Source organism: Panthera onca, chromosome F1 (genome assembly GCF_046562875.1).
Source record: "Panthera onca isolate mPanOnc1 chromosome F1, mPanOnc1 haplotype 2, whole genome shotgun sequence".
Taxonomy (NCBI): domain Eukaryota; kingdom Metazoa; phylum Chordata; class Mammalia; order Carnivora; family Felidae; genus Panthera; species Panthera onca.
In genome coordinates this window covers 21,743,471-21,756,722 of record NC_138355.1, presented here as the reverse complement: position 1 = coordinate 21,756,722, position 13,252 = coordinate 21,743,471, and the positions used below count along the sequence as shown (strand labels likewise).

At 47.1% G+C, this 13,252-nt stretch overlaps 2 protein-coding genes across 7 annotated transcripts in view; one reads left to right on the top strand and one right to left on the bottom strand.

Moving 5' to 3' along the window:
- Nucleotides 1-13,252, bottom strand: part of BRINP2 (BMP/retinoic acid inducible neural specific 2) — a 127,476-nt gene that overhangs the window by 114,060 nt on the left and 164 nt on the right. Inside the window, exon 1 of one of the 2 annotated variants that reach the window (XM_060643588.3) lies at nucleotides 6,494-7,301. The exons of the other annotated variant lie outside the window; for it this stretch is intronic. The gene's annotated coding sequence lies outside the window, so the exon portion shown is untranslated. Of the gene's footprint in view, nucleotides 1-6,493; nucleotides 7,302-13,252 lie in introns of those variants that run through there. 2 annotated transcript variants of the gene reach the window in all.
- The window catches only part of ASTN1 (astrotactin 1), a 303,494-nt gene continuing 302,601 nt past the window's right edge, over nucleotides 12,360-13,252 (top strand). For 2 of the 5 annotated variants that reach the window (XM_060643583.3, XM_060643587.3), the window contains exon 1: nucleotides 12,361-13,153. In XM_060643583.3, coding sequence (XP_060499566.1) covers nucleotides 12,871-13,153 — 283 coding nt within the window. In that variant the 5' untranslated portion in view covers nucleotides 12,361-12,870. Of the gene's footprint in view, nucleotides 13,154-13,252 lie in introns of all 5 variants that reach the window. The other 3 variants (XM_060643586.3, XM_060643584.3, XM_060643585.3) reach the window with 2 other exon arrangements.

Genomic DNA, 13,252 nt, shown 5'->3' with positions numbered 1-13,252 from the left:
AGTGGAACCCAGGACAACCTGTATTTCTTAATTGTGCCTCTGGGGGTTTGGGTGAGCCTTTAGCCAAAGCAGGGAATTCAGAGAGGGGACTCATTTTATGTGTGAAATTTGTACATAGTGAGTTCACCTTTGGACATTTTAATCTTGGCAATATCAAAGCGAAGACCTTTGGTAGGAAAGGAGGTTGACATGTGTTGAGCATCAACCATGTTCCTGGAACTGTGTTTGGAACCTTATGTAATTTGTCCTGTCTAACATTTAGAACAACACTTTGAGAGATGCAGCATTATTCCTTTTTATTTTCTAGATGATGAAACGGAGGCTCGGAGAGGTAATAAGCCCTACTTTACATGGTTAACCATGAAGAACAGTTAGTAGACCAGTTTGACTAAGCAAGACTGAATGAACGCGTACAAGAGAAGGATTAGAAAATAAATTAATAAAGGTAGTTTGGGGACAGATCGTGGAAAACTTTGAAAGGAAAATCAGAGAATCGGGTGAGAGAAAGCTTGGAAAACACTTTGTAAACTATAAAATGCTGAGCAATTTGTGGAGTTCGAGTTGTCGCCAAACCACACTGCAATTAAAAATAATAAAATAATAGGGGCGCCTGGGTGGCTTGGTCGGTTAAGCGTCTGACTTCGGCTCAGGTCATGATCTCACGGTCTGTGAGTTCGAGCCCCGCATCGGGCTCTGTGCTGACAGCTCAGAGCCTGGAGCCTGTTTCAGATTCTGTGTCTCCCTCTCTCTCTGCCCCTCCCCTGTTCATGCTCTCTCTCTCTCGGTCTCAAAAATAAATAAATGTTAAAAAAAAAAATTAAAAAAAAATTAATAAATAATAAAACAATAACAACGAAGGGCGCCCGGGTGGCTCAGTCGGTTGAGCATCCGACTTCAGCTCGGGTCATGATCTCACAGTTCGTGGGTTCGAGCCCCGTGTCGGGCTCTGTGCTGACAGCTTGGAGCCTGGAGCCTGCTTGGGATTCTGTGTCTCCCTCTCTCTCTGTCCCTCTCCCACTTGTGCTGTCTCTCAAAAATAAAAAAAAAAAAATGTTAAAAAAGAACAATGATAACAATGAGTGAATTATAACGTTTAAATCTGTAATTATTAAACAAAATTCAATCATGATGCCTTCCCCCTCAGTCTTCTTACTGATAGGTCCACAAAAGAATACTGAACACATAGCAGTGACCCTTCTCTCTCCCTACCACACGAGCAACATATCTGGTTTGAAGGAAAATTCTCCCAAGGAAAGATGATAACGTGGTAGAGATGAGAAGAAAGACGGAGATATGAAAAGCAAACACGCCTAGCTGGTCCCAGCTGCTGTGTCCTCACACTTTGGGGTGAAACCCTCAAGATAATCTCTGTGGTTATTTCCACTGTCAGGCTGAAACTCAAAAACATTAGGATAAAATGACCAGGTCTGTCATCTGTGAGTTGTTTGAATGTCAAATGAGGGCTGCAGTGCTCTGTAAATGCTTTGGGTGGGCTGAATCATAGTCGATGAGGTGCCCCTCAAATGTAAATCAAAGGAAGCCCCGTGTGTCCTCCTCGACTCTCGATTTCAGAAATACACACCCTGAGGCCCTCTGGGCTGCTTGGCATCGCTCCCTCCACGTTCTTTCTCTTCATGTCTCTGGCTCCTCTTATCTCATGCCTCTGTCCTTTGTCTACATTACCTGACACTACTCTACAGCCCCTGGCCCAGCACCGTCCAAAAGAAATGCGATGTGAGCCACGTACACAATCTCAACTCTTCTCGTAGCCACATGAAGAAGCACAAAGAATGGGGGTGAACCTAATCTCAATAAATTTTACTTAACCCCAGCTATCTAGAAGATTACCATCTTAGCAGGTAATCAATATTAAAAATTAGTGATGAGACACTTTGCATTCTTTCTTTTAAACCGTGTTTTCAAAATTCAGTATGCACTTTATACTCACAGCACGCATTTCAGGTGCTCGAGAGCCACATGTGGCCCGTGGCTACTGTATGAGGAGCACAGTGCAGATTAGAACTCAGTCTTGTGAGGTGTGAAATTGCCCATTCCCTTGCTCAACCCTGCATTCCAGACATATCTGCATTCCACATGGGTTCCAGGAAAAGGGATGATAGAACTGGGTGTTGAAGACTCCATGCTGTAATGACGTTACTCAAGTTTATCTCCGTCTGCGTGGCAGAATAAAGATCTCAAAAGAGATCAACCAGCATTCTCATTGGCCAGATGATCCCTACCCACCGCAGACCCCAGTCCGAAGCATAGGTGAGTGGCTTCTCTTCACTTCCAAAGAGAAAAGCCTTTAACCCCACAACCATTCCCCACACACCCATGGGCCTGGACCTCTGCCTTGGCCCCCGACATGGCATGGATACTTCTTGAACAGAAAAGAAAAAGGCATCAGACCCACTGTCCGGCTGCCTGATCACTGAACACAGAAAACAAAGGCGACAGGGAGGCCTAAGGGAAGATTTTAAACAGAAAGTAAACATCCTTTAGGACTGTCCTCAGACAGCCCCTTTGGGGCTAAGGGATCCCACAAACTAAGTTCTGGGGATTTTCCTCTTGACCTGGGGGCAATTATGGTGTGACTTTAGGTAGGTCATTCTACTCTCGGTGCCTGTTAGGAACTGCCTCCATCTTGGAATGGGGCCACCCAAGCAACAAGTGACATGCAGGGTGAATAGATGTCTCAAGCCAAGTGAAGACCAATGAATAGTGTGGTTGTTCTCTCACAGAACCTATGGTTTGCCTTGACCTTTACTCTAGGAGACAAGGCTCGCTGCTGGAGCAAACTGTGTGGCTGACTGGTCACAGCCATCTCCTGGCAGTCTGCAGCCCATGGCCCTTCCTTGAAGCTGCCCAGGCTGGCAGCCTGCCTGGTTCCCTCTCCTGCTCGGCTGAGCAGCACAGCACCCGGTACAGCTGCGGGCGGTTCTGTGCCCCACCCTCCTGCTTTCTGTGGCCTCCTCCTTTGTGACGGCTACAGCATATGTTTTATTAAAAGGGAAAGAGGAGGGAAGGCAAGAGGTTATGCACATGGGTGTGCTCAAGAATCTTAAGATTGAAAATCTTCTGCTCAATGCTAAATGCCTAAGGGCTTTGGCATTTTGCCAGTTTCAACTAAACCCCAATAGGGACATCTGGGTGGGGAAATCGGAAATGGGGGAAAATCGAGACTCTCTCTTAGGAGATTCTGTTTCTAAACCATGAGGAGATTTCTCTCATGTTTTCTTGAAATTTGCCTGATTCTTCCCCAATATCTTCAACCGAAAATTTTGATACAATGTTGATAAGGTCCCTGACCTTGAGCATTATTTTTCTCATCATGTATGATTAGACTTGAGGGTGGTTGGAAGGCTAGGTAATTTTCAACGCCTAATGAGGTATCCAATGTCTGAGAGTAGCTTCCTCTAGGCCAATAGAGGCTTTAAGTAATTAACTCAGGTGTATGGTATTTCCAGGATCCAAGGGAGAAATGACCCAGGGTAAACCCCAAGGAAACGTGCAAGCCTTGAAATTTCCAGCATTCTAACTATGCCTCAGTTGGCATCTCTGTCAGCTGGAATCCTTTCTCCATTTCTTCCTCTCCAAGCAAATCCCACCCCGTCCCCCATGGCACAACTCAGATTCTCCTTCCTCGGAATACTGATAGCTCTCGTTATCTGTACAAATCAATCATGGATTAATTAGGTCAGCCTCATGAATCTCTTGTATTGAACTGCTGTTGAGAATGTATATTGTCGTTAATCTTTTTCCCAGATGTAGCCTCTTTTCCTAACTAGACTGTAAGATCACTGAGGGCCAAGGCAAGGTCTTCTAAGACTTTTATCCCTCGCAGCGCTTAGGTCAGGGCTGGAGGCAAAGCCCTACGTCATTTGCCACTTCCTATTCCTGTGAAGCACAGAGCAATCGAATGAAATCTCAGTTACCGAGATGAAACCATTCCTTAGGAGAAGTCAGGGGAGTCTGGGGTTGGTCCAGGAGGGCTGAGCCCCAGACCCCATTCCATGGGACCCCAAGTAAAGTAGTTCATCCTTCCAAGGTTCTCGGCCCTTGCTTTTACAAGAAGGAAAGCTCCACTTCTTAGGGTCATCAAAGATAAGTGAGACAATCAGCTGTGCGAGGCTTAATTAGATGAGCTCCCTGAAATGCTCTCGGCCCATTGGAAAAGGATGCCACTGTAAAACGGATACAAGCTCTTCTTATTTAAGAGAAAGAGTTGAATCGCCAAAAATACACTGCACAGTGGGGAAAACAAAACACTAACCAGGAAACCTCGACACTAAGCATCCCCGTCAGCAGAAAGTGCCCACGCAGCTGTCTCAAGTCCCTCCAGATTACCTCTTGTTTGTGAGCTAGGGAGGGATTCTGGAGCACCGTCTCAGAAGGGATCTCTTATGTGGTGCTCCCCGGTGGCCAGCCTGTGCCTTGGGAAAGGCGATCAGAAGGAGTTGATGACGCAGGGATGTTCTGTGCCCTCTGGCCTTGCTCAGTAAACAACCTGTCAGTAGGGCCAGAAGGGAACGCCCAGAGGATGATCTGCCCCCATCCTTGAGCCTGGCCCAGTGCTGGTAGAGCACCCTCCCCAGTCCTTCCTTCCTCTCCTCCTTCCTGGTGCCCACACTGCAGTGTACATCACTCCATTCTGGGAGACAAAGCCAGCCCCATTTTTGGAGAGGAGGGAGAAGAAAGAGTCAAGGATGATTCTGTCTTCTCCATGGCTGCTGCCCAGCTGTGAAGCCCTTTGGACCCAGTCCCCACCGCCCCCCGCCCCCAGCAGGGAAGACCGGGGTCTGACATCTGCTTCCTTTCCCTCAAACATTTCATAGCATCTATGTTCTGCGCCTACCAGATCTCATCCCTCCTGAAAGAAGCAAAGCATGCATCCTTCCCCAGAGTGAGCAGCAGCTATGATATTGCTAAGATTTCAGGATCACTGTGGCAGCCTTGCTTGGTCATGTCTCCAGTGCTGCAAAGCAACTTATTGGGAGTGAGAGGGAACTCCGGAGGGTCCTGCTTCAAACGAATAACATACACACAACTGTGTGAAATCAAGAGGGAAAACACACCAACTCCAGCATCACTCTGCTGTTGCCTGATGTCAGCAGACTGCCCCCCAGGGGATTCTGTAAAATACTTTAGCTGCTCGGTTAATACTGGCATTATATGCATCCTAGAGAACATGGTCAGAAAGAGTGTCCCCTCCACACGCACATGTCTGGAGAAGGACAGAGGCAGAAATGCTTGACTTATGATAAAGCTTTTATCCTCCTTGATTGGTCTACGCGGACATATCATTATTCCTGCTGAATAAGGCCCAGATTATCCAGCCATACACATAGCCTGTTACAATTGCTACCCTTTTAACAAAACATTTGTTCCTGCTCCGGGCACCCAGCTCCCAGGGCTAAGAAGAGCACACACACACAGGTCTTTACAGAGGGGTCTGTTCAATCATGTTACAGTGCATTAGCTTGATTATTAGTTAATATTTGGCTTAGGTCTATATACCCTGGATAAATATGTACCATGCAGAGGGACTGCTTGGTGAGGAGAAAAGTCCTCCGGGCTGGAACCACGGCTCCCAAGTTCACGCTCTTACTAGCAAGGAACACTCCAGGCATCTCTCCTAGGCAGAGCTGTGCACGCGTGGTTCTTTGGGCAGCAGCTTGCCTCCTGCATACGGCTGTGAGCACAGGCACACACATAAACACACGCACATACCATAGGCAGCACCAGACTGTGGACCCAGATGATCACAGAACCAGGGACAGGGATCGCTCTATAATCTCAGCCTACCCCTCTTTCCCAGCACAGCACCGCTCTCTCCCCGTATCTCCAGCGTGCTGCCAGGCTCCACTCAATCGATGGGGCTCTGCCACCACCCTGGGGAGACTATTTGCAACCCACAGGGTTGCACTCTTCAGAAATTTTTTCTTGGCTGCATGTGCCTGGGAGAAAGAAGCTGCTAACCGACATGCCACGGGCTCTAGGAGCATGTGAATCCTTCCAGCTCTAGGAGCATGTGAATATAGATGTACCATGCATCACACCCTCAGCAATTGGGGGCCCTTCCCAAACACAGCGAACAGCCTATACAGTTCAGCCCAGCAGCCGCTGAGCAGGCGAAAGTCCCCGTCATCTTCTGCAATTATCCAGCCCGATTGGATTTTCTGACGCTAATGGGAGTTGCGCTAACTTTGAGGACTTAAACCAGGCAAAAGCAATATAGGTCAGGCAGAGTGCCCAAGCCCTGTGACAGCCATGCAACACCAGGGAGGCAGTAACAGGGCGATCTCCTGCTAAACCCCAAAGTCCACTGCTCAGCTCCACAAGGCAGAAACTAAGAGGTGGGATCATTCCCTCTAACTGCCAGGCACCTGGGCAAGAGGGTGGTAGGAGGGCGAAATGATCCATTTACCAAGGGACACACGGAAGGACAACGAAAAGGGAAGAGAGAAATATTACCAAAACCCTGCACTGTTACCTTGAATCCTTGCAAGAGCCCTCCTTGCTGTATCAGCTGCTCCCCAAACCTCCACCGACTGGGAGGAGACTCCTAAAAGATTCCAGGGTTTTGTGCAACATCTCCAGTGGCAGCTTTCCAAAGTTTTTACTTCATGATTTCTTGTGGCTCTTTCTCATTTGGGGAAACGCGAATGCCTCCCCCTCAGCGTTTGAGAGGGAGCGGATGTCTCTTTTCAAATAATTCTCTTGCTCCCCGCTTTGCTGCTGCCGCCGCCGCCGTTAGACCACTTGCCTGCTGCCTTCCTGCTGAGCAGCGAGGGTCCCTGTCGCCCAAAGCATGTCTGAAGTGGGGCTTCAGCGCCAGGCCGGGGCGCACGCGGGTGGAAGAGGGAAGGAAAGTGCAAAACCCAGCTGGGGGAGTCCCCTGTCCCTCCACGGAAGAGAAACCCAAGATCTTGCTTTCCTTCCAACTCTAAAGAGACTCACCCGCCCGCTCCTTCTCCCGAAATCACTGCCTTGCACCTGCGCGAAGACAGTTCCTCCGGCTCCACTGCTCTGCCGGCCGCCTGCAGACCTGCCCCTGCGCTCGCGCGGTAAGGCAGGTGCACGTCCCTGGGCAAGTGTTAACGGGAGCCTCCGAGCTCAGCGGAGGCGCTGCCGGAGCAGCCGCGAGCAGCTTCCGAGGCAGGTGGATTCCATCCCAGGGCTGCAGCCCAGGCGCGTCCCTGCTCCGACTCCGCGCTCCGTACCTAAGCAGTGTCACCTGCAGACTCAGACACCAGATGAGTGTCTTAAGATAACAATGCTGCCCTGCCAGCCCCTCTCTTTCTTTCTTATGCACGTAGGTTGGCGGCCAATGAGACACAGCGCCACACTCCCCACAGGTGCCCATTGGCTGGGCGGCTGGGCAGGGGGCGGGCTCGGAGTCTCACCGGCTGTCTCCTTTGGTTAGCTGGCAGGCTGGGGTACCAGCTCTGTTAACCCTCCCGGCTTTGCAGCAGGGACTTTTTGGTGTGGGTTAGGAAGCCTTGGATAAATTCTCGGCTGGCTGGGGAGTTGGAGGGTGTAAGAAGGCCGCGGAACAGGAAGAAGCTGGGAGCTAATTACATTTTCTTCTAATCTTCCTGAGTTACAATAATCATTTGTCCCAGACCATTTTGTTTGCTCGCTTAACTAGAACTCCTAGAGATAGGGACCCATTTGAGCCATTTTCCTTCTAATTTGAGGTTTTATTCAGTTGTTTTGTGCATTTTAGCCTCTTGGTCCTGAATTGCTTAATTAGAAATGAGCCCCCAAGTGAGAAATACTTATCTTACAGTGCGCGCGCGCGCACACACACACACACACACACACACCCCCCCCCCCCAGAGATGTGAGAGAGAGAGGGAGGGAAAAAGAGCAGGAACTCAGTAAGAAGAGTAGAGAGAGACTCTGAACAGCTAAATCAAGAAACGTTCTGTCCCCAAAACCAGGATTGTGAAGACAAAGGCAAAGAGGAGAACTTCAGGTTTCTGGGAAGAGATTAAAGGGGAAAAATGTCCTGCTTCCAAAAAAAGAGAATTGTTTTGCCTTTGGTGCTCTCCTTCTGTGTGTCTCTTTTTGCTTCAGTGTGTGTCAGGAAGAGGGACTGTTGATCTCCATTTGGTTTTTAAAGGAAGACTAAAGAAATCAGAACAGGACCAGCCTTGTTTCTGTGAAGCAGGTGCTGTTGCTGAGCCTGTGAATTGAGGGGTTGGTGGGGGGAGGGAGAAAAGGCAAGACTAAGGAAAAAAAAATTATTAACTTTGGATCAAAGAGTGTGAAATAGATTCTTGACGTCCTAATGGGGATGCACAGCTGATTTATGTCCAGCTAACTAACATACTCCACTAAATTTTGGCAAGAGCATGGGAGAGTAATTGTTAAAGAAAAATCCAATTCAACAGAAGAGCTAGGGGCTGGAGCTGGCAAAGGAATTTGGGGAGTTCACACCAAGTCTTGTGGTGGGGAAAATAGGGAGAAAGAAAAAAAAAACACATAGAAAGGGAGATAAGTGTTTTTATTTAGCTTTCTTGAATGAAGAGCGACATCAAAGATTATTTTGTAAAAAACTAGAAAAAAAGTAAAAGAAAGCAGAGGTTTAATGAATGCCCAAGTAGTACACATCAGGATTAGCTAAAAAGCATCAAGGAGCCAGATGTTCTGAATGAATGGGGAAAAATTAGAACTATTTCTCCTATGGTTCCCCCCCCTTAGCCCCACCCATCCATCACTTTCACCTCCTCTGTATCTTATTATACAGGTTTGACCTTCCTTCTTCTTACTGTAGGTATGGAGCTCTAAGCCATGTTAAAAAAATTAATGAGGTATAATATACATTAAAAACTCCACAAGTGTAGAGTTTGATGAATTTTTGCCTATATATGCATCCACAATGACTATCTACATCATTTCTAGCACCCCGGAAGCTTGTCTGCACTTCTCAGTCAAAATCCTCCTCACCCTAGAGATAATCGCTATTTTAACTTCCATCATCAAAGACTGATGGCTACGTTTTCTTGAATTTCATAAATATAGAATCTGCATGTATGCCTACTTTTGTGTCTGATTTCTTTTGCTTATCATTATGTCTGTGAGACTCATCCGTGTGTCTGCTTGTGTATTTTCTATTGTTGTATAGTATTCCATTGTGTGACTATAAGCCATGTATCTATTTTCCTAATGACACATTTTTTGATTCCCTTTTTTTTTGATTATTAAAAGTAAACCTGCTATGAATGTTCACGTACATTTCTTTTGGTGAACACATGCAGTCATTTACCCTTGGTATACACCAAGAGTGTAAATCACTTCTTTTGCTTTTGGCTACTACAAGGGAGACCATTTCATGAAGGAGATTCTGAAGCTTACTTTCTATCTGCAATAATTGAATAAAGAAATAAGGTCAAAGGCTATCACACTACTGAACACTAACTAAAATGCCTAAAATGTGTCAGATCCTTTCGATACATAGCCTCATTTTCTTCTCACTACTCTAAAAAGTATGTATGTTTCTATTTTGCAAACAGGAATATCCAATGCAAGACATTATGTTAGGCAGTGGCCCTGGGCCTTGTAAGGTGGAGAGTACATGCATATAAATGCTCTCTATGAGGAGCTATGTGAGACAAGAATGTGGTAGAAGGACCCACTACGTAGATGAGGCTGGAGATTGGTCTGTGGAGATGAGACACGACCTGGAGAACACAGAGCAGTGCATCCCAGTTGGACCAAATGGCATGGGAGGACTGGAAATGGAAAACAGGCTTTAATTTGATTGGAATGGAATGCATATGTGTATTGTCAGGGGAGAGGGGATAGATTAGACATTAACAGAACCTGCTATTGAATACAACTTGGTGAATATAAGTATTTGCACTGATCTGTGGCTTGTGGTGTGGGCAGAGATCACGGACTCCACTTCACTGATGGGGACACAGAAGGTAAGAATGGTCCAATCTCAGGGTGCCTGGGTGGCTCAGGTGGTTAAGCATGGACTTTGGCTTGGGTCATGATCTTGCCCTTCTAGAGTCTGAATCCCACATAGGGCTCTGTGCTGACAGCTCAAAGCCTGGAGCCTATTTCAGATTCTGTGTCTCCCCCTCTCTGTCTGGTCCTCCCCCCCACCCCCCGTCCTCTCAAAAATAAATAAACATTAAAAAAAAAGAATGGCCCAATCTCACTTCCAAATAAGCAAATTACAGACTCTAGACTTGAATCCCAACCTGTTGTTTCACTACATCATGTTGCCTGTACACAAAGGTAATGATTGAGATGCTTACAAGTTTCTCCCAGTTCCATTTAAATGGAAAACATCACAGGATACAGATGGTCTAGCTTTTGTGAACTTCAACCTTTCCCCTATCTCTAGGTATTTAATTCTCTAAGAGGAGGCCATGTGACATTGTATCTATGTTTACAGGAATCCTGTGCCCTGAAAAAATCTGACCTCAATTTATTTGTACAGTTCTTTTGTCTGATCTTTCCATAGAGAAAGACAAGAGGTCTATAAAGGCTTGAGTCAACAACTTCCAACTATTTCCAATTCAATACTCATTTTTTTCAATGACCATTTACTCTACACACTTTTTCTTGTAAATGTGAGTAGGAAACCGTGTAAAAATGACTGTAGATAGGCAAAGAATACTAGATATTGACTTATTAGAAAATCAACCCAAAACGGTTCACATAGGGTTTCTAAAGTGACTCGACACTTTAGAAAATTAGAAAAAAAAAGATTTCAAAGTAATAGACTATATGCTACTTAAAAGCAGGAGTATTTTTCCTCTAGAAACTGTCTGTGCCTAGCCTAATGCCCAGCATATGGTAGGTACCTAAATGTTTACTGAATGAATTACTGTGATATGATAATCCATGGGTGCACCTAAGTGTAATGTAACTGTTGTGGAAAGAGCATTAGGCAAAGAAGTCTCCTTTGCGGTCTTAGCTCCACCCCTTCTTAGACTGATCTTGGGCAAATCACGTATTTCGCTGGCCTCAAGTGCCTCCTGTATTAAATGAGAGACTGAACTAACAGATGATTTGGTAGTTTTATGCCATTTCTCACATTTTATGACTAAGTATGTTTTCCTGGCATCTACTCTAGTTTTTCAATGGTAAACTTCGCATAACTAAGTTCAATAGTGTTTTTTATGCTAGGGAGAGTAGGAAAAAAGGTATCACAGGGTCTTTCTCTTCCTCAGTACCTCCTAGGGAAGTAATGAAGAGAAGGATGCGTTTTGGGAAGATCATTAGCTGATAATCTTTTTTGCAGTGGTTAGTTCTCAGAGTATGGTTCTCAGCTTATCAGATTCAAAAGACAACTTGTAATAAAGTATTTTTGTTCTTTTTCTCATACTAAACAGGTCTTTCACCCCTTGAACATGGCTCATTTTCTCTATTCTCATCCATCAACTAGAGTAGCCACGGGAAATATGTGGCAAAAGTTGTTGTTTTTTTCTTTTAAAGGACATACATTCATATATGCCAATACACTAACACCAGGTACAGTGAGAATGAAATTGTTTCTAAAATGGGGATCCTCTTTGGAGAGTGTGGTGCATTAAATTCCTGGAGAGCAGGAACTACCTATAGGAGACTTACAACACTATTTAAGCAGCATTGAATAAATGATGGAGGGGCAAACTTTTAAAAGAAATTATTGGTTATCACGTGAGAGAAAGTTCAGTAAAACATCAGATTCCAGCACACACAAACTTCACTTTTCTATCACGGTTTATTGCATATAGTCATTGTTTTGTTAAGGCAACACTGCCCGGCACTAATGGAAACACACCTTACATGGGTTATCGCCGTTATCTACACTCTTCTGCTTCTGATGGGGCTGGGACTGACTTGGTCCGTACCGGAGGGACATTCCTTTATTCCGTTCCAATTCGTTAGGGGTACTTAAGACACTTTGTTTCCACATGTCCTTCCAGCTCTGATCTATTTATTGGATTCTCTAAAATTAAAGGCTCAACAATTTCTTCCAGCTAGTTCTACTTTTTCTGTAAGTTATAGCACTCCCCACAGCATTTTTATACTGGTTACCAGAGATAACATTTGTAACAGAAATGGAACAAAGGAGAGAAAAATCGCCAATAAAACTTCTGGTCTTCAGCTTCACTGTATACAGTGCATTGGCTTTGTTTTGCTGTTCACATCTACCTCTTGAGATATCTACAACCCACGTATTTCCTCTAAATATTTCTGCAAAGTAGTGCTGAGTAAAAAGATATACGTCCATATTTCTCAGCACCCGTTTATCCAACATATATTTGCACAAACAGTGGGTAAAAAAGAATGGGGCCACCTACACCGACAAGATAACGGGGGGCTCATTTGCATCTAGAAAGACCCCCCCCCCCACCTGCTCTCAGGAAACGCCTTTTAAGGTGTGTGCCTGAGTGCCCTTCCCGAGCCATCCGGATGATGATGCGAGAGGGAAGATTTTGCATTGCAAAGACCGATTTTTAAAAAACGCTGTGCAGGTAGTTCCTAGCCAAGAGCGTGCTCGTGCCGGGGGAGGCGAAGGAGGAGAAAGGCGGCAGCACCGGCAGCCTGCTGGGGGCTGACCTGATTCCCTAGAATCCTCAGCTCCCTTCCTCTCTCCTCCGACGTCCTTCCTTCCCTTCTCTCCTCCTTCCCCCCCTTCCCTTCCCCAGCGAAGCAGCTGCGAGGAACAAAGAACGCGGGCGCTCCGGGCAGCAGCGCGCAAGCCCCGCGCACGGCGCGCGGCGTCTGGCTCCGCGGAGCTGGGCTCTCCCGGCTCCACGTCCCTCCGCAGCCTCCCCCGCCTCCCGCGCTCGCTCGCTCCCGCCCGCTCGCCGCCTCCCCCACCTTCGCGGCGCCGGAGGAAGGCGGCCGGGGCTCAAGATGGCTTTAGCCGGGCTCTGCGCCCTGCTAGCCTGCTGCTGGGGGCCGGCGGCGGTGCTGGCCACGGCCGCCGGCGACGTGGACCCATCCAAGGAGCTGGAGTGCAAGCTCAAGAGCATCACGGTGTCGGCGCTGCCCTTCCTGCGCGAGAACGACCTGAGCATCATGCACAGCCCCTCGGCCTCCGAGCCCAAGCTCCTCTTCTCGGTGCGCAACGACTTCCCGGGAGAAATGGTCGTGGTGGACGACCTGGAAAACACGGAGCTGCCCTACTTCGTGCTGGGTGAGTCCCGGGGGAGGTCGAGGCGGCCCGAGGCGCGGCCCGGCGCCCCCACCCCCCACCTCCCCTAGCTCCACACACCCACTAGCCGCCGACCTCCCC